Here is a 22,639-nt window from a genome sequence, read left to right as displayed (position 1 = left end):
TAGCACTTCCTCGTGTCATTAGAAAAAAAAAAAAAAAATGGCGGGTGAAATTATCGCATATAATGGCGAAAACAATGTTGCAATTTTTTTTGTTTAAAAAAAAGGTCGTAAATAAAAATTTTATCGTGATTTCGATGTTGTCTTGATCGGTGATGGGGGTGGCGGTGGGGGGGGGTCAATGGCGTTCAAATTTTCTTTTTACCGGTAATAAATTATTGTTTTTAATGACTTTTTTTTTTTTTTTGTTAAACGCCATTTTTTCTTCTCTATGGAACTTTATCGAAAAGAAAAAATGAAACGTTGAAGTGTTTTTTTGTGACACTTTTCCGGAGTGGGGATGGTAAAATTTTCTCTTTTTCTCTTTTTTTCTGGAATGTAGGTTAAAAATGTCAAAATGTGAAGAATATTTTTTTTTAGTAGGGTCGCGAAAAAAAAGGCTAAAGAAAATTTTAATTCAGTTTTTTTTTTATTCGAAAAATCTATAAAATATTAAATAAAGTGTATAGAAAAACCGAAGGTTGTTGTGTAATAATATAAAATAAAAAGAGTGAGAGAGAGAGAGAGAGAAAAGTATAAAACATGCGCCATGATTTCATCTTAAGCGCGACCTTCCGCAATTTTCCTACATTCTATATCGACCCGGTGGGGTGGCGGGGGGGTGGTGGGGGGAATTTACCGATGGATCCCTGCTAAATTTTTATTTTATTTTTTATTTTTTTTTGTAATTTCTATGTGAGATTTTTATTATTATTATTATTATTATTTTTTCGTATGAAGATGCCCGTGAGAGAGAGAGAGAGAGAGAGAAAATACGCGTTTCAAAACGAAATCGATCCGGTTCGTTTTTTTTTTTTTTCGCGTCCCAGTTTTTTTTTTTTCGGGGAGGAGGGGGAGGGGAGGTGAGGGGTTTTTCGTAATGGGAAATTCAATTTAATAAAATGATCCTTTCCATTATATTACAAGGTATTTTTACTTTTTTTGTGACGTAGAGGATTTAATATCACGGAAAAAAAAAAAAAGAAAACATTCAATTGTCAACGCGATAATAGGTGTTATTTTTCATTTGGCCCTTTGCGAAAAAAATTGACAAACGACCTCAAATATAATTTTTAATGAAGGTCGTGAAAGTGAGGGATTTTCTTTTTCGTTTTTTTCGTTTTTGATCCGTGTTTACGCACTCACGCACACGCACACTCACGCACGCACACACATGCGTACGTATATATTTACGATGGCATTCACGCACGTCGTATCGATTTTCCTCATTTAAATTTTGTTATGTGTATATATCCATATATTTATTTATTAGTCATTTGTCAAAGATCAAAAGCTGTTTCTCTCTCTCTCTCTTTGAAAATAATAAAAAATCGTAAAAACAAAAATGTCAGAAAGAGAGAGAGAGAGAGACGCCGAATGATATATATCATTATCATTCGTCAGTTTCCATTTTTTTACATAAAAACACGACGAAAATGTTTCTCCCCAGTAATTCTATTGTTTTCAAATAATAAATAATTTTCAATTTTAATTTTTTTTTTTTTTTTTGATTTGTTTCGTAACTTTGTGAATGTTTAAAATGACGAACCAAGTTTTTTTTGTTATAAACAAACTTTCATTATTATTATTATTATTATTATTATTATTATTATTATTATCACTATCGGTTTTGTTTTCTTATTTGAAATGTATATATATAATAATAACTTTGTCGAGAGACGACCGATAGCGGAAACGTTTCGTTTAAAATGAAGTATTATTATTATTATTATTATTACTATACTATGCGGTTACGTAAAATGAAAGGTTTTCTGATAAGAGAAAATGATAAGGATTCGAGGCGGCGGTGGTGCCTATTTACTAACTGACATAAACGCGAAATACGTCGCGAAAAAATTAAAAGGAATTCGTTCACGTTTCGATGATTTCGATATGTGATATAGTCTCGGACCCTCGTTTTAAACTTGACGTCCCCGTAGAATGTAAAAGAAAAAAAAAATGTAGTGGTGCTGGGGGGGGAGGGAAGGGGAAGGATTGATTGTCCATCGGGAAGGACAATCGATCGATCGTAATAAATTTAATGTTAAAAAATAAATCGATACCATCATCATCGTTTCGTCATGATCGTTTCTAATCGATAATCGATAATCGAATATCGAATCTCGATAGGCTTAGCGAATGTTTTATAATATGACGTAATTTAATTTAAACGAACGCACAATCTTACTCACGCGGTTGTAAATAAATAAATAAATAAATAAATAAATATTTTTATTAATTACGTAATTACGCAATTAATATTATTTTTATACGTCGGAAAATGAAAGAAGAAAAAATCATTATCGTTATTATTATTATTATTATTATTATTATTATTATAAATTTTAAATTTCACAAACAGATTTTTTTTTTTTTTTTCTGTTAATTTTGCTGATATTTACAAACTTTCATTTTTCTAAAAAAAAGTTAAAAAAAAGGGAAAAAAAATGATTATGAATTAAAAATCACGCGCAACGAACGTTTTTTTTTTTTTTTTTTAAAACAAAATGTCACGTTAAAGACGTAAGAGTCGCGTTCGAATTAAAATAAAAAGAAAATTTTTTTTTAAAATAAAAATAAAAATAAAATTTATCTAATAGAATTTTTTTAAATGTTATGCGCATGCGTGAAAATATTCTGGAATGTATCGTAGAGGTGAGTTTGTTGTTGACAAAATCGAATTGATTTTTATTTTTTTTTGTCGTGGTTACTGCCACGACCGACGAAATGACTAACGACACGTTAAAACTACTCTGATATCGTATTTGCCTTAAATTACATTACATTTACAATATTTATGATGATGATGATGATGATGATTGTAATAATAGTATAGTAGGTCAAACAAACAAACAAACAAAACAAAAGAAAATTTGTTTCGGACATGTTTTTCCCTGCGATCGGATTACGAAGGATGAGCAAAAGGAAAATTAGGAAAAATTGTGTCATTTATTAAAAAAAATTTGACAGATTAAGTTTTAATTTAAATTTTTAATTTAAATTTAAATTTTTTTTTTTTTTTGGTAAAAACATGAATAAGTTAAAAGAAAGGAAAAAAATTGAAATATTCAAAAGGATTTTAAATGGAATAATAAAATTATTAACGGTCGCGGTTTTCGGTGATTCACCCGCGGACGGTTTAAAACAAAATTCGATTGTTTATATCGGGCGTAAAAGAAAAAAAAATGTTAATAATAATAATGATAATGATGATAATGATTATGATGACGACGATGGGGAAAGTTTTGAATATGGAATTGATTTGATGTTATTTTTAGAAATCGTAAGTTTTACGTTTTTTTACGTTTTCCTCGTTTGCTGTCTTCCTAGAATTTATTTATTAAAAAAAAAAAAAAAAATGATTTCCGTTTGTTTGTTTGTCGCGGAATCGATCAATGTGAAAGTGATCGATATATCGAATCGAAAGGATAAATCGAAAAGGGAAAGGAAAATTTTTAATTACATCATTTTATGTGTGTTTGTACGCGTACATAAATGTAATTCACACCGAATTGTTATTATTATTATTATTATTTTTTTTTTCCCCCCGTAGGGTTTTTATGACTCTCGAATATTATTATTAATTATGGTTGTTCGTGTGAAAAATTCTCAAAAAAAAATTAAAACTTTTTCTTTTATTAAAATTAAATTTAAAAAAACAAAAAACAACACAAAAGACATTTTTTTTGTTTGTTTGTTTGTGCCGTAACGAATATTTATTGTTTTTAATTTTGCATCAAAGCGAAATTATTTTATTTATTATTATTATTATTATTATTATTATTATTATTATTATTATTATTATTATTCTTTTTTCTTTATTGTTAATGTTCTTTATGTGCAATATTTACTGGTTTTTTTTTTCAGGCGTAGGGAAAAAAACAATTAAAAATTACTTTTTTTCTCTCTCTCTCTCTCTTTCTCTCTGACTCTTTCTTTCTCTTTCTCGTTGTTTGTTTGTTGTTTGTTGTTTTTCTTTCTGTTTTTTAATTTCGTGGGAAGTAATAATAATAATAATAATAATAATAATAATTTTTTCGACGTTGTTAATTATTTTTTAAGTTGTTTAGTAAGTTGCAAATTAAAATTTAGAAATCATGAGCGTACCATCACTCGGGGGGAGACTTTTCTGTTTGTTTCGTTTGTTGGGCGATTCGAATTCATTTTCTAATGCCACGTCAAAAACGTACATTGATTTAATAATAAAAAAAATATAATAAAATTATCATTAATTACGCCAATGGTTAAAAAAAAATTTTTTTTTTTTTGCAAATTATTATTAAAGTGTTAATGTAGAGCAATAATGTAAATAAATCGTTTAGCATCGTTTCTATTATTATTATTATTATTATTATTATTATTATCATTATCATTATCATTATTATTAATATTCGAGTTATAAAAAAACGTTCGAGGTTAAATATAGTAATAATTTGGTAACGGAAACGTATCAGATGAAGATCATCATTTAATTTTTGTTTTTTTTTTTTACGTTCGGGACTAAAAAGAGAGTTAGGGAGATAGGGAGAGAGAGAGAGAGAGAGATAGAGAGAGATAGAAAGAGGACATTAATTAACTTTTCCTGACATTTTTTTTTTTACCCTCTTGTTTGTATTAAAATGAGTTTTACTTATATAAAAATAATTATCATGTTCGTACTCGTAACCGTCGTTTCCGTTTTGTTTTTCTAAATGATTAAATTTAAATTTAAAGATGTTGTGAAAAAAAATATACCGAAATATAATTTAAAAGATGGCGAAGCGAAAATATATAAAAGATATTTGTACAGGGTGAGTTTTTTATTTTTATTAAATTTTTTTTTTCTTCTTAACTTTGTGAATCGAGAATTTTTTATTAACCGTAAAAATTTTAAAAGGAAAATTTTATAAGGTTGTTACTGTTGTGTTGAGGTTGATATTGGCGGAAGTCGATTCAAAAAAAAAAAAAAAAAATTTAATTGGTTTCCGGTGAATAAAGAAAAGAAAAATGGCGACGTCGTTTTGAAAATGTATTTAATAAACAATTTTGTGGTAAATGTTTTTATTTATATATATTTAATGAAATATCGATTTTGTTTATTGTTAAATAATAAAATATTATTATTATTATTCGGGTGAAAGGATTTTTCGCTTTTTTTTTTGCTTTTTTCTTGTTCGCCCGAAGGAATTTTACGAAATCATATGAAGAATTAATTTTTTTTATAAAAAAAATGAAAATGAAATTGTTGTTGTTGTTTGTTCTGATATTAAAACAAACGTGAGATAATATTTATGTATATATACTATCCCTAAAAGGAAAGAAAATTTAATAATAATAATAATAAAACCGGTAAATTTTTTAATTTGATTTGTTAATTTTTTTTTTTTTTTAATTATTAAAGAGTTTGTAAAAAAACCTGAAATTTATTTTGCCCCCCGTTTTTCTTCTTTTTTTTTTTTTAATGCGAATCGAACGCGAAACTTTTCCGGGGGAGGGAAGGGAGGGAGAGAGGGAGGGAAGTCACGTACAAAAACGTTTTTTTTTTTTTTTTTCGACTTTGTATAATTTTTAAAATTTTCAACTCGGTGACGTGTATTTATAATTAAAAAAAAAAAAAAAAAAAAAAGTTAAAAAGTTAAAAGTTTTATTTAAGCGTAGTCAAAAACTAATTACTGTCAAGCCTTAAAACTTAATTTTTTTTTTTTTTTTTAACTCCTCCCCTCCCCCATGGCTCCCCCTTTCTCTTCCCTCCTTCTCCTTCTTCCCCTTACTCCCTTTTACTTTTCCATTCGTCTGGAATGTTTTTTTTTCCCTGATTTATTAATTTCGTTAAAAAATTACCTTTAATAATTGCTTTTTTTAAAAATAATAATGATGATAATAAATTGGCTCATGTTAATTAATTAATTAATAAAGGTCAAAGGTTGTCGTTGTCGTTGTTGTTGTTGCTGTTGCATTTTTTTTTTGTAAAATTTTTATACGCAAATTTTATTCATTTTTTTTTTTTTTTAAAAGGAAATTTAAAAAGAAAGGAAAAATTACAAGAAAAAAAATTTTTAACGATTTTATTTTATTACGTTTTCAGTATTTCAGTTATGGTTTTTGCGGTTGGTATTAAATAAAATAAAAATAATAATAATAATAATAATAATAATAATAATAATAATAATAATAAATAAACAAACTGATAAAATGTTAATAATAAAATGTGTGGTTTTTTTTTTTTTTTTAAAGGCTTTATTATAAAAATAATCTTTCCTAGGTTAGTTAGTATTATTATTATCAGTTTTTTAGATTAGTCCGTTAAGGACTAACGACGTATATACACACACAACAGGTTGAGTGGAATTAAATGGTAATAAAATAATAATTCGTGGAGAATCGTCAGAGAGAGAGAGAGAGAGAGAGAGAATGAGGAAAAAAAAAAAAAAAAGTTAAAAGTTTTTTAAATTATTTTATTGCATTTTTTCTTTTTTCACAGCCTCCGGAAAATGAATTGCAAAAAGGAGGAACCGGGGAAAGAGTCATGTCTGAGCATCAATTACGAGTTCAAAGATCCCTACAGAAATTGAATATTCCAGATTGGTACAAATCCTCGGCGGTATCACAAACTCCACAAGGTTTTCTCCTGAAAAGAAATTCGGATTCTAAAAAGGAAAATCAAAGATGGCCGGGTTTAGGATCGAAAACGACTTCTCTATCAAGTTTGGGATCCGCACAGCAAACGGCAATCAAAAGTCCCACGAGTGAGTATTTTTATATTATTATCATTATCATTATTATTATTTTCCCGTCGTTGTTCTCACTTTTACGTGACCGAATTTAAAACGGAAACAAACAAAAAATATTCAAAGGAAGGGAATTAAAAAATTTTAAAATGTCTCCTTGACCACGTGACTTTTTTTTTTTTTTTTTTTTTTTTTTAATTCACATATTTGTGAACATATGTTGAGGAATTAAGGAAAAGAACCGTTTAAGTTAATGTCCATTACCGTTATTGAAATTTTTTTAGGTTAGTTTTACGAAGCCGGATTTGCTTGTTTATCATCCCTCGGGACAATCGAGGTCAATTAATTTTTATTAAATGTTGTTGTTGTTGATGTTGTTGCCAAGTCATTATTAATATTTATACAAATATCCTCCGTGCATTTTTATTATTATTATTATTTTTATTTGATTTTTTTTTTTTAATATAAATTATTTATATAATAAAAAATTTCGCAACATTGCGAAAATAATTGGAGAGAAAATTAAAAAAAAAAAAAAAAGAATATCGTAACGGATATCGTATGGGGATCTTCGTTTGTTAGTTGTAGAAACAAATATGGAGGTCATTAAAAATTTTTTATTAATATTTTAATGATAATAAATGAGATTTTAATAATAAATTATTTTATTGCGATGATAAATTTTTCTATTAATTAATGTGTATAAAAAGGGCAACAAGTTGTGCAACGTAGTTGTGATACCGCTGTGATTATTTCAACGAAATGATTTGATTGGTCGGTTTAAATCCATAGAGTAAAAAAATAGATGTTTGAGTTGTGGCGCCACCGTCGAATTTTTTAAGCATTTAAATAATAATTTTTCCGCCGGTGACGTTTTTCGTAAATAAAAACAAAATGGCCGTTATCGTCATTTGATTTTTATTTCTTTTTCAAAGTAATTCGTTTTGATATAATTAAAAAAAAATTTATTTATTTATAATTGTTTTTTTTTTTTTTTTAATTACGTTTTTATATCGAGTAAAGAAAAGATAAAAAAAAAAAAAAAAGTTCATTTCCTTTTTCCTCTTTAAATCCGCATTTCATTTTTGCGGTTTTCCTCGTCATGTAAATAAAAAAATGTTTATACTTTATTTTTCGTTATTGCATGCGTGATTCATGTATATTAATATTAAAAAATTTATTCCATTACTTAATACAAATGGGGAGGGGAAGGAAATTACCTGCCAAGATTAGTTAAGGTGGGGGGGGGGGGGGTGATAAGAAAAATGGAAAAATGATTAGAAATTTTTTGACAGTTTGTAAAATATTTTTAAAAGCCATTTTTTTTTTTTTTTTTTTTTTTTTGTAAGATTATGAAAAATATAAATTTAATAATGTTTTACGCGTTATACGCGTTATTTAACGTTATTGCGAAATTTCCGCGGAAATAAATTTATTTGAAAAATAATAATAATAATTACGAGCATTTACTTACGTAAAAAAAAAAAAAAATGGTTGCATAACATTAATGATAATTTTTCTTTTTAAATTTTAACCTGGCATTTATATAAAAAATATTAATAATAATAATTGTATTTTTCCGATCACGGATTAACGGGCAGGCATCGAATGAATTTAATATCCTTTAAAGTATTCATTACGGTACATAAAAAATTATTATTATTATTATTATCATTTTCAGGTCACGTCATGAGTCCAAGCCCTACCCCGCATTTGTTTACAAGATGGAGTACGAGTAGATTAAGCAGCGGTTTAAATTCATCATCTACGTCACCCTCGGGATCTCTGAGGTCATCGTTTAATTACAGGCAACCTTATTTGGGATGGAGATCGCAAGAAAGGCTTACGAGGCCGAGAACACCGGCAGAAAGGTTGGCCGCGGGTCTTTTACCACTACAAAAACAACAACACGCATCATCAACAAACAGTCAGGTAATTATTTAATTTATATGCTTTTCAAAACAAACAAACAAACAAAAACAAACAAACCGAAAATGCATTATTATATATTAATCGCGCGGCAAAAGATTTTTTTTTTTTTTTATTATTATCATTATTATTCACGAAAGAAAATATGATATTTTTGATTACAAATAATATCGAATATAAAAAAAAAAAAAAAAATGGCGAAATCGAATCGAATCGAATCGAATCGATATTCGTTAATTTGAATTTTGGAAAAAAAAATGATTTTAATGCATTTTCAGTCGTCGATAAACCTTAATTTGTCAGAAGTTCGGACGTCAATTAAAGAGGTGACATCCGCCATCGTTCACTATGTTTCCGGGGTGCAGGAAAACGGGTCGAAAGAAGGATTGAGGTCGTCGTACCAATCGGGAACTTCTCCTCCCGATTCGAGTCCCAGAAGGCAATCGTCTCCGAGAGGTTCGAGCGGGAAACTTTGCTGGGTCGAAAGCTCTTTCGTGGGTTCGAAACCGTTGGATCAACCGGAAACTCCGCTCAGTCTCACCGAGACGTCTTCCATAAAACCGGGAACGAGAGCCGGAAACGATTTGTATTTGGATTTAACGCCGCACAAATCGACGACGGAATCAAATCCGACGACGTGTTTGAATTCTCATCGAATGAACGGTGAGTTTTTGCTGACCTAAGGTCAAAGGTTAATTTTTTTAAACGCAAAACAAAAAAAGAAAAGTGTTTTCCCTTTTTTAATTTGTTGTGGCACGTAAATTTCGTAATGATAGCAGTAGTTGTTAATACGGAGGATGGATTAGATAATGTTGGTCATCATTATTATTATTATTTGTTTTACATAGAATAAATAAACACCTATCATAGTTTTTTTTTTTTTTTTATTTGGTTCTTAGATGTTATGTACATGTTCAGTTTTTTTTAATTTATTGAGCGTAAAAAATTTTTTTTTTTTTTTTGATATTAATTTTATTATTGAACACAAAAGTATATATTGTAAACGCACATTTACGAGGGCAGCTTTTAAAATGGCGGCTTTTTTTTTTTAAATAAATAAATTTAGGTTTAATTTAATTTTGATAATAAATATTGACAATAATATAAATTTATATATATATATATATATATATATATATATATATATATATATATATATATATATTTTTTTTTTTTTATAAACGTAATTTTCTTTTTTTAATGAGAAAAAAAAAGAAAGAAAAACGACAATAAAGAGTGAGAGAGAGAGAGAGAGAGAGATTTGTGCGGTGATTTTGAAATTTTTTATTATTATTATTATTATTATTTTAAGGCTTTAAAAAAAAAAAAATATATATATATATATAAATGACCACGTGGTTGCCTTTTTTTTTTATTTGCATAGAGTTATTACCTTTAATTTTATAATTATTATTATTATTATCGTCGTCGTAATCGTTATCATTTGTTTGTTTGTTGATATGTGCGTAAGAAGGGGGGAAAAAACGGTCACTTCCGGTTTAACTTGATTTCAAGTTAATATATATTTTTATGTTTACACTCTGCGAAAACGATTCGATTTCCGGTGAAATTTTTTTATTAATTATAATAATTATTATTATTATTTAGTGGGGGGGGAGACATACGATTGAAAAAAAAAAAAAATGAAATACGAATAATTTTAAACGACTCGATATATACGATTCGAACGAAAATTTTATTTTTTATTATTATTATTATTAATAAAATTTCCATCGGTTGCATTTTTTATTATTATTATTATCATTATTATTATTAATAAATAATTTTTTTTTTTACGGTTGAGTTGGTTTTTTTTTTTTTTTTTTAAATTTCAGGACGTTTTTTAATTTACTTTCACTCGTTTGAAAAAAAAATGATGATAATAATAATAATAATAATAATAATAATAATAGGAATAGAAATAATAATAATAATAATTGTTGTTTTATTTTTTTCATCCTTTTTGAAACTTTTGAATTTTCAAAAAAGGAAAGAAAAAGGAAAAATTTAAAAAAAATCGATATATCGATTGTCGATGCTTCACATTTCATTCGAAAACGAGCGAAAATTTAAAAAAAAAAATGGCGGTTTTCCGGTACTATTAATAATGATAATAGTGATTACGACGACGGCGATGATGATGATGATAATTACGAATATAATTTTTTTTTTAAATCGAAAAACGACGTAGGAATTTCTTTTTTTTTCTCAGTTTATAACGTGTGCGATGTGACATGAAGTGTAATAATGACGTCGACTGTTTTATTATTATTATTATTATTATTATTATTTTTAATACTATTTCTACTGCTTTAATAAATAAAAAAAAAAAGGCAATTTTATAATTTTACACGCACACGCACACACGCATATATATATATATATATATATTTTTTTTTTTTTTCTTTTTTTTTGATAATATTTATATGTATCGTTTGTGAATTGTACTTGTAAATATAAATTTATCAGTATAAAATAATTTTTATATTTTATATAATTTATTTTATTTATTTATTTATTTATTTTATTTATTTAATTATTTATTTATTTATTTTATTTATTTAAAATTGTATGTACGTCGCGTTTATAAAATTCATTTCATTTATTATTATTATTATTATTATTATTGCTGCTGCTGCTGCTTTTTTTCGCTCTAAATGCATGTTTTTGTGACGTCATAATTTATTTATTTATATAATTTTATTGATGTCGGTCGTTCAAACGTAAGAGAAAGAGAGAGATAGTTAATTAAATTAATTAATTAATTTAAAAAAAAATTTAACGGAATTTAAAATTAAACTTAATAAATTTATTAATTATTAATTAAAATCTCTCTCTCTCTCTCTATCTATCTATCTATCTATCTCTATCTCTCTCTTTCTTGTGTTATTCAATATAAAAAAGTTTACGAGTTGAAAAAAAAATTTAAAAAAATTTATATGGAGGGAGTAAGGGGGGAAAGGGGAAAGGGGGAGAAGGATGTGAAGAGAGAGAGAGAGGTAAAAGGATAATAATAATAATAATAATAATAATAATAATAATAATAATAATAATAATAATAATAATTTTTAAAATTATATTCGTGGGTTATAATATAATATATAAAATTTAATTCATTGTAAATTTTAATTTCGGTTTTTATATATATTAAAAAGGATTTAATAATAAAAGTTTGTTGTGCGTGCGTGTGTGTGTTTGTTTGTTTGTTTGTTTGTTTTTAAACAGGAAACGACGACGACGACGACGATAACTTTGCGTTTTATTATTATTATTATTATTAATTTTAATTAAAGGTAAGTAGAAAGTTTTTACAAAAAAAAAGCTGATAATTATTTGCAACTTTTTTTTTTTTTATTAATAATAATATTAATGCTTATTTTGTTTGTTGTTGTTGTTGTTAATTAAAAATTTAGTTTTTTTTTTTTTAGTTTTTTCCTGTCGGTTTTTGTAGAAGATCATTTATTGGAATCGTTTTTGAAATTTAATGATGGGTTATGTTGCTGTTGCTGTTGTTGGAAATTTCACATGCTTTTTTATGTACATACACGTAATACTTAATTATTGATTTGCACGAATTTAATTTAAAAAAAAAAAAAAATTTCGTTATGACGTAACGAGCGAATGTTACCGAAAGGGGCGGAGCGCGGGGCGGGGAAAAGCTAAAAATTTTTTTTAAATTTAAATATTTAAAGGAGAGTGATAAGAAACGTTTGTGATAACGTCACGATCCGGGGGGGGGGAAAGAGGAAATTGTTCGGACGTTAATAAATTTAAAATTTTTTTTTTTTTACGTTTCCGTTTCCGGTTTATATTATTTTTATTTTTATATTTTTTTTGTATAATTTTTTTTTGCAGTTAATTATGATGATGATAATAATTGATTGATTGATTGAATTGATTTTTTTTTACTTATTAAATATTTTTCATAATTGATCGTGATTGATTGATTGATTGATTGATTGATTAATAACAAAAAAAAAAAAAGTTTTTACATTTTATACCGGATGTGTATGGTAAGTTAAATGGCCGAAAGGCTTAAAAAATTAAAATAATTTTTTTTTTTTTTCTTAAATTTTGTTTCAAGATGAGCATATATTTCTTTAACTCATTTTTTTATAACAAAATATTTTATTCTTTTTTTTCTTCTGTTTTTTATTATTCGTGTGATGGCGTCTAAAAAAAAGTGTTTGTTTGTTTGTTTGTTTGTCTGTCTGTTTGTTTGTTCATTTTTTTTATTTTTTCTCTCTCACACACACACACACACTTTATTTTAATCCAATTTTCTTCTTATTTCATTTCTAATAATAATTAATTATCAATATCAATTTTCTAACGGTTTGTGCGTGTGTGCGTGTGCGTGTGCGTGTGCGTGTGCACGTGTCTACATCTTTCTTATAGTTAATTAATACGTGAGAAAGTTTTAGTTATTATATTTTGTTTTATAGAGGGTAGTCCGTCGGTGGCGAAACAACGGGTCGAAAATACATTTCGTGATATTCAAAAGAGACCCAATCCCACATCGACCACGCTTGATGATATATTGGATTCCCTTTTGGGTTTGCCCCCAACATCACGGTCCCCCAGTCCCGGTTCGCTGTCGATAGCGACGACAGCCGCCTTCAGTCCCGGACAAAGTCGTAGTACACTTCTTCTATCTTTGCCCGAACGGCAACACCAAAGGCAAAGTTGGGGTGATATTCGAGCGAACGTCTCAGGTAGGAGTGCCCTGTAAGTTTCAACTTTTTCTCTCTTCTTTTATGACTTCAACATTTTTTTATTTATTATTATTATTGTTATTATTATTATTTACTTTTTTGTTTTTTTTTTCTTTCAAACTTTTTTTCTTTTTTTTTTCTTTATTAAATTTTCATAAGATTCATCATCAGCACATTTTTGTTTTCTCTTCTTCAACTATTGTTCGTGAATCTTCATTTGTTTGTTTGTTTGTTTGTTTTAAACTCCAAATAATTCATTTTAAAAAATAATAATAATAATAACAACAAAAAGGGCACTTATCATATTTCTAAACACTAATTTTTAAGCACCGTCACGTTGAAAATTTTTATATGCTTATCTTTAAACAACAAATAAAATTAATATTGTTCCGGTTTTTAAACAAGATGGCGACGTATGATAATAATAATAATAATAATAAAATTAAAATTAAAATTTATTCTTACATTACAGAATCAGCTAGCGATCCTGGGAATGCGGATTTCGCAAAGGAAGTAATGAGTCGTAGAAGGAAAAGCGACGGTGGTAGTGGCGTAAGCGGTGACGTGGGATTAGTCCGTCAAAATTCGGAACACAGGATAAAAAAATCCCAAAATAATGATACTGAAAGAGGGGAAACAAACGTGTCTAAAGAACATCATGCTCATATGAGTGGAACTCTTGTCAAATGCCGATATTCAAAATGTGGTAAAACGGCAAGCATCATGGAAGCCAAGAGAACATTTAAAACGTGTCATAATTGTTCGCACGTTTATTGTTCCCGCGAATGTAGGCGAGCACATTGGGAACGTCACAGACGTACTTGTTTACATTCAAGAGTTGGAGCTTTGTGTCGTCAAGTTTTAGCCGCTGCAAAAGAAGATGGTAAAACGTTACATCATTTATCAACGTTGGCACGTAGAGGATATTTAACACACGGACGAGGAGCCGTTAAAATATTTTTTTCCAGTCCCGAATTAGCAGAGAAATTTGTCGCCAGAGGTTTCGACGAATTGGGAGAACCGGCTTACGTCAAGTGGTCGGATTTATTACCCGCCGAAATGGGAGCGGATTTATTTGCCGAATTAATGAAAATCTGTAAATCTTATAATCCTGATACGAGGCTTGTTTTATATGTAGCCGTTTGTGTTGTTAGTGAAGTGCCAACTACGGGTGCCGTCAAATGGGAAAGGCAATTGGTTTCCAGATGTTGTAAAATCACATTAGATAAATCTTTGTTACCTGCTAAAGAAGATAAACAAAAACCGCCTCCGCTTCCGCCACGACAAACTTCTTCGGATTGCGTTAGAATAACGCGGGAAATGGATAATCCTGACACTTTAATATTAACTTCCTTACCGGGCATTACGGGTAAAATTCCAGAGCGTAAAATACGGGAAATAAGCTTTGTTAACATTCAAAGAGAATTAAAACAAAGAGGTGTTAGTTTGAGGCGTCAATTTCCCGAAGTATATAAAAAATTATGTTCCTACGTCGAGGGCACATCCGAACACTTTACTCCTGTTACCATATATCCAAGAGATGTTATTTCCGGTAAAACATTTATGTGCATCATAATGCCGGGTTCAGAACCGGAAAAATTACAACTCGTTCCAAAAGACAGTACCAAAGTTAAAACTATTGACGTTAGTATCGAAAGACAAGCTGTTTAAATAAATGCTGTAACAAAAAATTTTTACATGAAACTTGAATTCAATAAAAGTTAAATGTAAATCTTATTCTTACATGATTCAAATATATATATATATATATAAAAATATTTTGCTTTAAAAAAAAATGAAAGTAAAACAAAAAAATATGTTACGATATTTATTACACAGACACAAACACACACAAACACATACAATAATATTTATTTTATAAAATTATACAAAGTTATTATTACCATTATTATTATTATTATTATTATTATTCTTATTACTTTTTTTTAAAAAAATGAATTCAAGTAGAAAATTTCTTTTTGTTTTATATAAATATATATATTAATATTTTAATGTTAAAAATTTATTTTTCTTCGATAACTTTCTTAAGCATTTTTTGAACTTCGAATGAAGCTAATTCTAAAGGTGTTTTTTCTTCTTTGTTTTTAACATCAATTTGTGCACCTTTTTGTATTAATATTTTAGCAGCTTCAAAATTATTTCCTTCACATGCTAAATGTAATGGAGTGTTGCCATAAACATCGGAAACATTAATATCCAAATTTTTTCCTAAACTTAACAACAGATTAATAATTCCAACATCTCCTTTTGAAGCAGCTCTGTGTAAGGGTGTTGCTCGTCTTTTATCCATTATGTTAACATCAGCACCATTTTTTATTAGTAATTCCAAAATCTATAATTTATGGGATGAGTATTTACAATGATGAGAAAAAAAAAAAATGGTTGATGATAATGATAGTTAAGAGTTTAATGAAATTGTACCTGTTTCCATCCTTTAGATGCCGCATATTGAATTGATGAATGCCCTTCATTATTTTGACTGTTAACATTAGCACCCTTTTCGATTAATAACTCTACAACTTGTAGTTTATTAGCAGATGATGCTAAAATTAAAGGTGTCATACCTATCTTCAAGAATACAAAAAAAAAAAAGTTACAAACTTTGTTTTTTTATTATTAATGGGGAAAATTTTATAAAAACTTACATCATCAGGAGAATCAACAGGAGAATTCATTTCTATTAAATATTTAACAATTTGTGGAAAACCCCCGAGCGATGCCCAATGTATAAGAAGTCTTTCATTCTATAATTAAAAAACTTTTTTAATAAACGAATTTTACAAAATGTAAATAAGTAATGACTAAACAAATTTAAATAAAAAAAAAAACGTACAGAATCCTTAGAAAAAACCACATCTCGATTGTCTTCAACTTTTCGTTTAATTTCATCGAAAAATCCTTTGTAAGCTAAATCAAATACTGTATGCTCAAACCCGATCATTTTTAATTTTTTTTTTTATTATTTAAAACAAGTTTACACTTATTTAAACTTATGTAATAAATGTATTTTGTTGTTAATAATTAATGACACGGTGTCGTGGTTTCAGAAATTCTTGTATTAAATGTGCTAAAATGTTACGAAGTATTGTTGACAATAAACTTTTATCAAATTTTTTAATTTTACAGGGTAAATATTTGCCTTTTTTAAAAATAAATATTTGGATTTATGTTTTTTTTAATATTAAATTTGTATTATTTTATTTCAGATACTGTAGAATGTTCCTGTAAAGATTTATTCATTGGATTATTGAAGTCTAACAGTGAAAACTTATCTTCAACAAATACTTATTTATTATGTTTTGAATATCCTCCGGAATTTTACACTAATTCATTAGAAAAAACTGCAAAAATAGTCACTTATGATTTTTTTAGTGATCCTTGCGGATGGAATGAAAAATTGAATTTAGATGTTAATAACATATTATCGGATAAAACTAATTTGTCTGAAAAACTTGTATTTGTGGACTCATTAAATCATTTAATTGAGCGTTTAGGATTTTATAATACATATAGACTTATTAAAAATTTAAAAACATTTGTTAAAAGTTTAGTGTGCTTGGTTCATAATGATTTATTGGACTCAAATGAATTAGAAAAATTTGAAATGCTTTCGATGATTCAAATAAAATTACAGACAAACAATAATTTCAATGCAATAAATAAAAATAATTGTAAAGTAATAGAAATAAAAAGTAAAAAACCAAATGGAAAGATTAATAGTCAATTGGCTGAATTTTATGTAGATGATAATTTCACAATTCATCATCAAATTCATTCTAATAAACAAACATCTTCAAACAAATCAGTAGAAAATGATTTTGAGGGTTTAACCACTTTTAAACTAGGCTTAAAAATGAGTGAAAATGAGAAAAAAGCTAAAGAACAGTTAATATTACCATACCTAAGGTATTTTTCTTAATAATATATCTTTTTTGTAAAAGCATAATTTTTTTTTAAGAAAATTGATTCATAATAGTTTTTATTGAAAGTGTTGCCAATTTAATTTTTTTTTTTTTTTCAGGAATGAAGATAAAACTGGTTCTGGAAATATTATTTATGATTTAGAAGCATTGGATTTTGAAGATGATCCAGATGATGACTTAGATATTTAAATAAAATTTTTCTATTAATAAAATGACAATCATTTTGTATTTTTAAACCCAATATTAATCCTTGAAATATCTTCTACCCTTTGTTTTATTTCGTCTTATATCATTTTTTGAAGTTACTCATATATATATTTATAGAAAATTGTTTTGAAATAAAGTTTCAAAACAATTCAAATTCTATTTATAAACGAGAGTACGTTCAGAAATCAATTTAATTTAAACATACTGTTTTTTTAATTCGAAGTTGGTGGTACTGAGTTAGAAAGCAGAAATTTAAGAAAAAGTAAAAAAATATACAAAAAACTAATTTTATATGTTGAAATTTACGAAAATAATTAAATTTTTACTGGGTTTTAGTGAACTCTGAAGTTAGAAACCCTTAGGATAATGTCTACTCCAGCTCGTAGGCGTTTGATGAGAGATTTTAAAAGGTAAGAAAATATTTTCTATATATTTGACATAAATGAATCCCAAATAGCTCGATTCATTATGCGTCCGTGAATGCAAGATCAATTTCGGACACTTTTTCTGCGACGTATTTTATTGTTCTTTAATTTTCGTTACAACGAATTATTTTATTTAATTATGTTACATACATTATCTTACGTTGTTTTTTATTCATATTCTATGATTGTAATATTGTGAAATAGTCTGCCTATGTCATCGATTGACGCACGCTGCAGGCTTTACAAAAATGGTTTCTTTTTTTTTAATTTTGGCAATAGTTAAAAAGTGAAAAAAAATAAAATAATTAAATATAAGTTAAATATATATAAATTTTTAATATAATATTACTTAAAAATGATATGTATTCTCAATTTAGAGGAGTCCATATGTGAAACATGTAATTTAAATAACTGTATAATGGATAAACCAGTTTTTATACATAAAAAACAAAGTAATAAGGGTTATTTAAATTATAGTCTATGATGTAAAAGCTATAAAAAACTGAGAGTATTTTTTCATACTGTACTAATTTTATTTTTAATTTTTTTTTTTTATAGACTTCAAGAAGATCCACCTACAGGTGTGAGTGGGGCTCCAACAGATAACAATATTATGATTTGGAATGCTGTGATATTTGGGTTAGTTATTGTATATTAACATTAAAATTATACTAAAAGCTGATTAAATCTAAATTTTTATTTATACTTTTCTATAAATTATTACTCTTACTAAAAAATTTTTATTAACTAACATTAACAATAAAAATTTCCTTATATTTGAAATTTATTTTTTGTGTTCGAGTCATTGAAATCGGTTTTAAAAAAAAAAAAACTTTTGTTAATTTTAATTTTAATGTGTTTTCTATGCAAAATAAGTATCATAAATACTTTTAAAAATTTTCGTAACTTGGGGAAACTTAAAACGATACAAAAAAAAAAAATTTTTACTGCTTTTGTTTTTAAAACATATTTTTTTTTTTTTAATTTTCTCACTAATTGTTTTAAAATTATGTTTCAGGCCGCATGATACTCCTTTCGAAGATGGAACATTCAAATTAACCATAGAGTTTACAGAAGAGTATCCTAACAAACCACCAACAGTTCGATTTGTTTCAAAAATGTTTCATCCAAATGTATATGCCGATGGTGGAATATGTTTAGATATTCTTCAAAATAGATGGAGTCCAACTTATGATGTCTCTGCTATTTTAACTTCCATTCAAGTAAGTAAAACATTTTTATTAATAAAAAAAATATTAGCAAATTTACAACGTTAATTAAAATTAATTTTTTTATCATTCCACATTTTCGTTCTTTCGACTCACATTTTTAATCATATCATTCATAAGCTTTAATTTTTTCATTTTTTGAATTTAACGTTTAACGAAAAGTATGTGCTCGTTATTTTTTATCAATTCGAAATTTAATTAAAATGGAAAACTTTTTTTTTTTTTTTTTTGTTCTCTCTCTCTCTCGTTATTATTATTATTATTTTCTTGTTGTTATTATTATTAATTTTACAGGAAGTATGATTTTTATTTCAATTGTATAAAAGTTAAAATTTAAATAGTAACAAATTAATAAATTATAGCCTTGATGTGCCTCTATGAATCATGTTGTTGTCAATGTTAAAAAAAAAAAAGTTTTTCCTGGGGGTTTTTTAATTTTAAATAATAATTAATAACTAACAATATAATTAATAGAATTTTTATTTCAAGGAAAGAAAACATGATCACGATGATGATGATGATGATGATGGTAATTAATAATAATAATAATGCTTACGATAATAAAATCAAAATTTTAAAAATAAAAAAAAAACTGCTGCTGGCTAAATTAGAGACTTGGATTTTTTTACATGACCCCACCTTTCCAATAATATCATTTGATAAATTTAAAAAAAAAATTTAATAAAAATAATTATTATTATAAATTTTTTCTACTGCTACTACATTTTGTATGGTTTCGTTGGGGAGTTTCGATTCCCAAGAGATTTACAAAGTGAATGCAAAAAAAAAAAAAAAAGAGAAAGAGAAGAGAGAGGTTTATAATGAATGGTTTTTTTTTTTTTTTTCTTTGCAGTCACTTTTAAGTGATCCAAATCCAAACTCCCCAGCAAATTCAATGGCAGCACAGCTTTACAAAGAAAACAGGCGAGAATACGAGAAGAGGGTCAAAGCCTGCGTAGAACAAAGTTTTGTCGATTAGCAACAGAATTTTTATATATAAAAAAAAAAAAAAAAAAAAAACAAAAAAAAAAAATGGAAAAAAAAAAAAAAAATAATAATATTCAGTTTACATACTCTTACTCTTATTAGCATAACTCTCGTTAGTTAAATTTTAAAAAAAAAAAAAAGGGTATGATGATCCCTGAACTTTGCAGTAGTTATGTAATAAAAAAAAAAACAAAAAAAAATTAACAATACGATCGCTATCGTTATATATATAATGCGAAAAATAAACGAAAAATTATTATTATTATTATTATTACTATTACTATTATCATCATCGTCATCATCATCGTTAATTATTTGTTAAGAACGTATTGAGATAGTAGATTTTCAAAGGAACGAGAGAGAGAGAGAGAGAGAGAGAGAAAAGTTTTCCTTTTGCACCGTAATCAGTAAACTTTTTTTTCTTTTTTTTATTTTTTTATTTTTTAACCTTACAATAATAATAATAATAATAATAATAATAATAAATTAAAATTAAATGACGTAATTTTATTAATTAAATGCACTAATTAATTTTATTAATTGAAAATTTTTTTAAAAAAAAAAAAAAAAAAAAACAAATTGACTCGAAACTATTTTTTTTTTTGTTTCTTTGTCTAAAAAGAATATCTATTATTTATTTATTCGTGTTTTTTTCATTATTATCATTATTATTATTATTATTATTATTATTATTATTATTATTATTATTCGTGTCTCATCAAATGATTTTCTTATAATACCCTAACAAAGGAAGAAAGAATTTTCCTTTTTCCGGAAAATGTTTTTTTTTTTTTTTTTTTTTTTTGGTTTAGCTGCTGCAATTGTAATTCAGGAATCATAATTGAAGGGAAAAAAAAGAATAATAATAATAATAATAATAATAATGATAATCGCTCTTGCACCAAAAAATTTAACATTTTTTTTTTTTTATCGTTAAGGGGTGGGTTGGGGGAGGAAAAGGGGTAAGGGGGGGTGGGAAAAAACGTTTAAAAAAATGGTAGTAAAAATTGTGAGAATCTCAACGATTTGAAATCATATATTGTCATATATTTCAACGTATTAATTCAATTTTTTGTTTTGGTTTTTTTTTTTTTTTTTTTTTTTCAAAATGTTTTACATAAAAATGTCGTTTTAAATAATAAAATAAAATTTAAAAAAAATGATTTCAGTTTTCAATTTTTGTTTTTTAAATTTTATATTTAGCAGTCGATGTATTAATAAATTTGACACTTTTAAAAATAAAAATAAATTTATGACAGAAAAATTGGAACATTTTTTTTTTTTTTTTTTTTTTTAAAAAAAATTCGTGCAGGGTTAAATTTAAGTTTATTATTATTATTATTATTATTATTATTACTATTAGATTAGTAAGATAAGTTTTATTATTTAAAAAAAAATAAATAATAATAATATTTGTTTTGCCCCCCCCCCCCCCCCCGCTTCCCCCTAATGGCGGTATCGGTGTGTAAACTTTGTGTTTTGTTCTTTTATTTTTTTTAATTAATTGACAATTTAATTTGTTTTGCTTTTCAATTAATTTTTTTTTTTTCTTTTTCATTTATTTCCCGTCCATTATATATATATTATATATAATCACGGAAAAATAATAATAATAATAATAATTTTTTTGTAATCGGGACACTAAAATAATAATAATGATTATTTTTAAAAAAGAGTTTTTTCAATAAAAATGCTTAATGTTAATGAACTATTATTTTTTTTTTAACAATTGTTGTCAATTTTTTTTTTTTTTTTTTTGTTTTATTACTATTATTATTATTATTATTTTTTTTTTTATTAATCGTCAATGTATTTACTTATGGTATTTTTAATTAAAAAAAAAAAAAAAAAGAAAAGGAAATTAATAAAAATTACGGCACGCTGTTTTATAATTTGTAAAAATAAATAAATAAATGAAAAAAAAATATAAATATATATATTGTGATTTTTTTTTTTTTTTTGATTAGGCTAATAAATACTTTTGTGACTATTTGAAATCGATTAAAAAATAATAAATAAATAAATAAATAAATAAATAAAGCTAATAATAATTATTGATTTATTAATTAATAAGGAGAGTGTAGGTGGGTGTATGTTTGAATTTTTTTTTTAATTTCTTGCTTCCCTCTCTCCAGGGGAAAGAGAGGGGAAAAAGATGTATGGGTGTATATATTATAATATATATATATATTTATTTAAATAATTTATTTCAGTCTCTTCTCGATGAGCCGAATCCAAATTCTCCAGCAAATTCATTGGCCGCTCAATTGTATCAGGAAAACAAGAGAGAATATGAAAAACGTGTTGCTACCATAGTCGAGCAGTCGTGGATCAATTATCAAGATGCTATCGAACCCCATTAGTATTCCCTAATAACAAGCACAAGCACACAAAAAAAAAAAAAGCAGAAAACATTAAAAAATATTATTTTAAAGAAAAAAAAAAAAAAAAAAAAAGAGT

At 26.1% G+C, this 22,639-nt stretch overlaps 5 protein-coding genes across 5 annotated transcripts; 4 read left to right on the top strand and 1 right to left on the bottom strand.

The window, feature by feature from the left end:
• Positions 1 to 6,110: 6,110 nt before the first annotated feature.
• Positions 6,111 to 9,600, top strand: Phum_PHUM599070 (uncharacterized protein; the record flags this gene model as incomplete). Its single annotated transcript, XM_002432680.1, has 5 exons — positions 6,111 to 6,122; positions 6,497 to 6,761; positions 8,425 to 8,675; positions 8,951 to 9,335; positions 9,572 to 9,600. The coding sequence occupies 5 exons, from the start codon at positions 6,111 to 6,113 to the stop codon at positions 9,598 to 9,600; spliced, it is 942 nt and encodes a 313-aa protein (XP_002432725.1).
• Positions 9,601 to 12,159: 2,559 nt separating this feature from the next.
• Positions 12,160 to 15,058, top strand: Phum_PHUM599060 (uncharacterized protein; the record flags this gene model as incomplete). The annotated part of the gene is made up of 3 exons (XM_002432679.1): positions 12,160 to 12,219; positions 13,120 to 13,387; positions 13,860 to 15,058. 3 exons carry the CDS (start codon positions 12,160 to 12,162, stop codon positions 15,056 to 15,058), a joined length of 1,527 nt encoding a protein of 508 aa, XP_002432724.1.
• A 352-nt stretch (positions 15,059 to 15,410) lies between these two features.
• Positions 15,411 to 16,349, bottom strand: Phum_PHUM599050 (26S proteasome non-ATPase regulatory subunit, putative; the record flags this gene model as incomplete). The annotated part of the gene is made up of 4 exons (XM_002432678.1): positions 15,411 to 15,740; positions 15,830 to 15,976; positions 16,054 to 16,152; positions 16,242 to 16,349. The coding sequence occupies 4 exons, from the start codon at positions 16,347 to 16,349 to the stop codon at positions 15,411 to 15,413; spliced, it is 684 nt and encodes a 227-aa protein (XP_002432723.1).
• A 131-nt stretch (positions 16,350 to 16,480) lies between these two features.
• On the top strand, positions 16,481 to 17,327 carry Phum_PHUM599040 (uncharacterized protein; the record flags this gene model as incomplete). The annotated part of the gene is made up of 2 exons (XM_002432677.1): positions 16,481 to 16,535; positions 16,624 to 17,327. The coding sequence occupies 2 exons, from the start codon at positions 16,481 to 16,483 to the stop codon at positions 17,325 to 17,327; spliced, it is 759 nt and encodes a 252-aa protein (XP_002432722.1).
• A 577-nt stretch (positions 17,328 to 17,904) lies between these two features.
• Phum_PHUM599030 (ubiquitin-conjugating enzyme E2-17 kDa, putative) lies at positions 17,905 to 22,542 on the top strand (the record flags this gene model as incomplete). Its single annotated transcript, XM_002432676.1, has 4 exons — positions 17,905 to 17,948; positions 18,522 to 18,602; positions 18,982 to 19,186; positions 22,393 to 22,542. The coding sequence occupies 4 exons, from the start codon at positions 17,905 to 17,907 to the stop codon at positions 22,540 to 22,542; spliced, it is 480 nt and encodes a 159-aa protein (XP_002432721.1).
• Positions 22,543 to 22,639: the final 97 nt, after the last annotated feature.

Source organism: Pediculus humanus, genomic scaffold (assembly GCF_000006295.1).
Source record: "Pediculus humanus corporis 1103172108317 genomic scaffold, whole genome shotgun sequence".
Classification (NCBI taxonomy): Eukaryota; Metazoa; Arthropoda; class Insecta; order Psocodea; family Pediculidae; genus Pediculus; species Pediculus humanus.
This window is presented reverse-complemented; position numbering and strand designations above follow the sequence as displayed.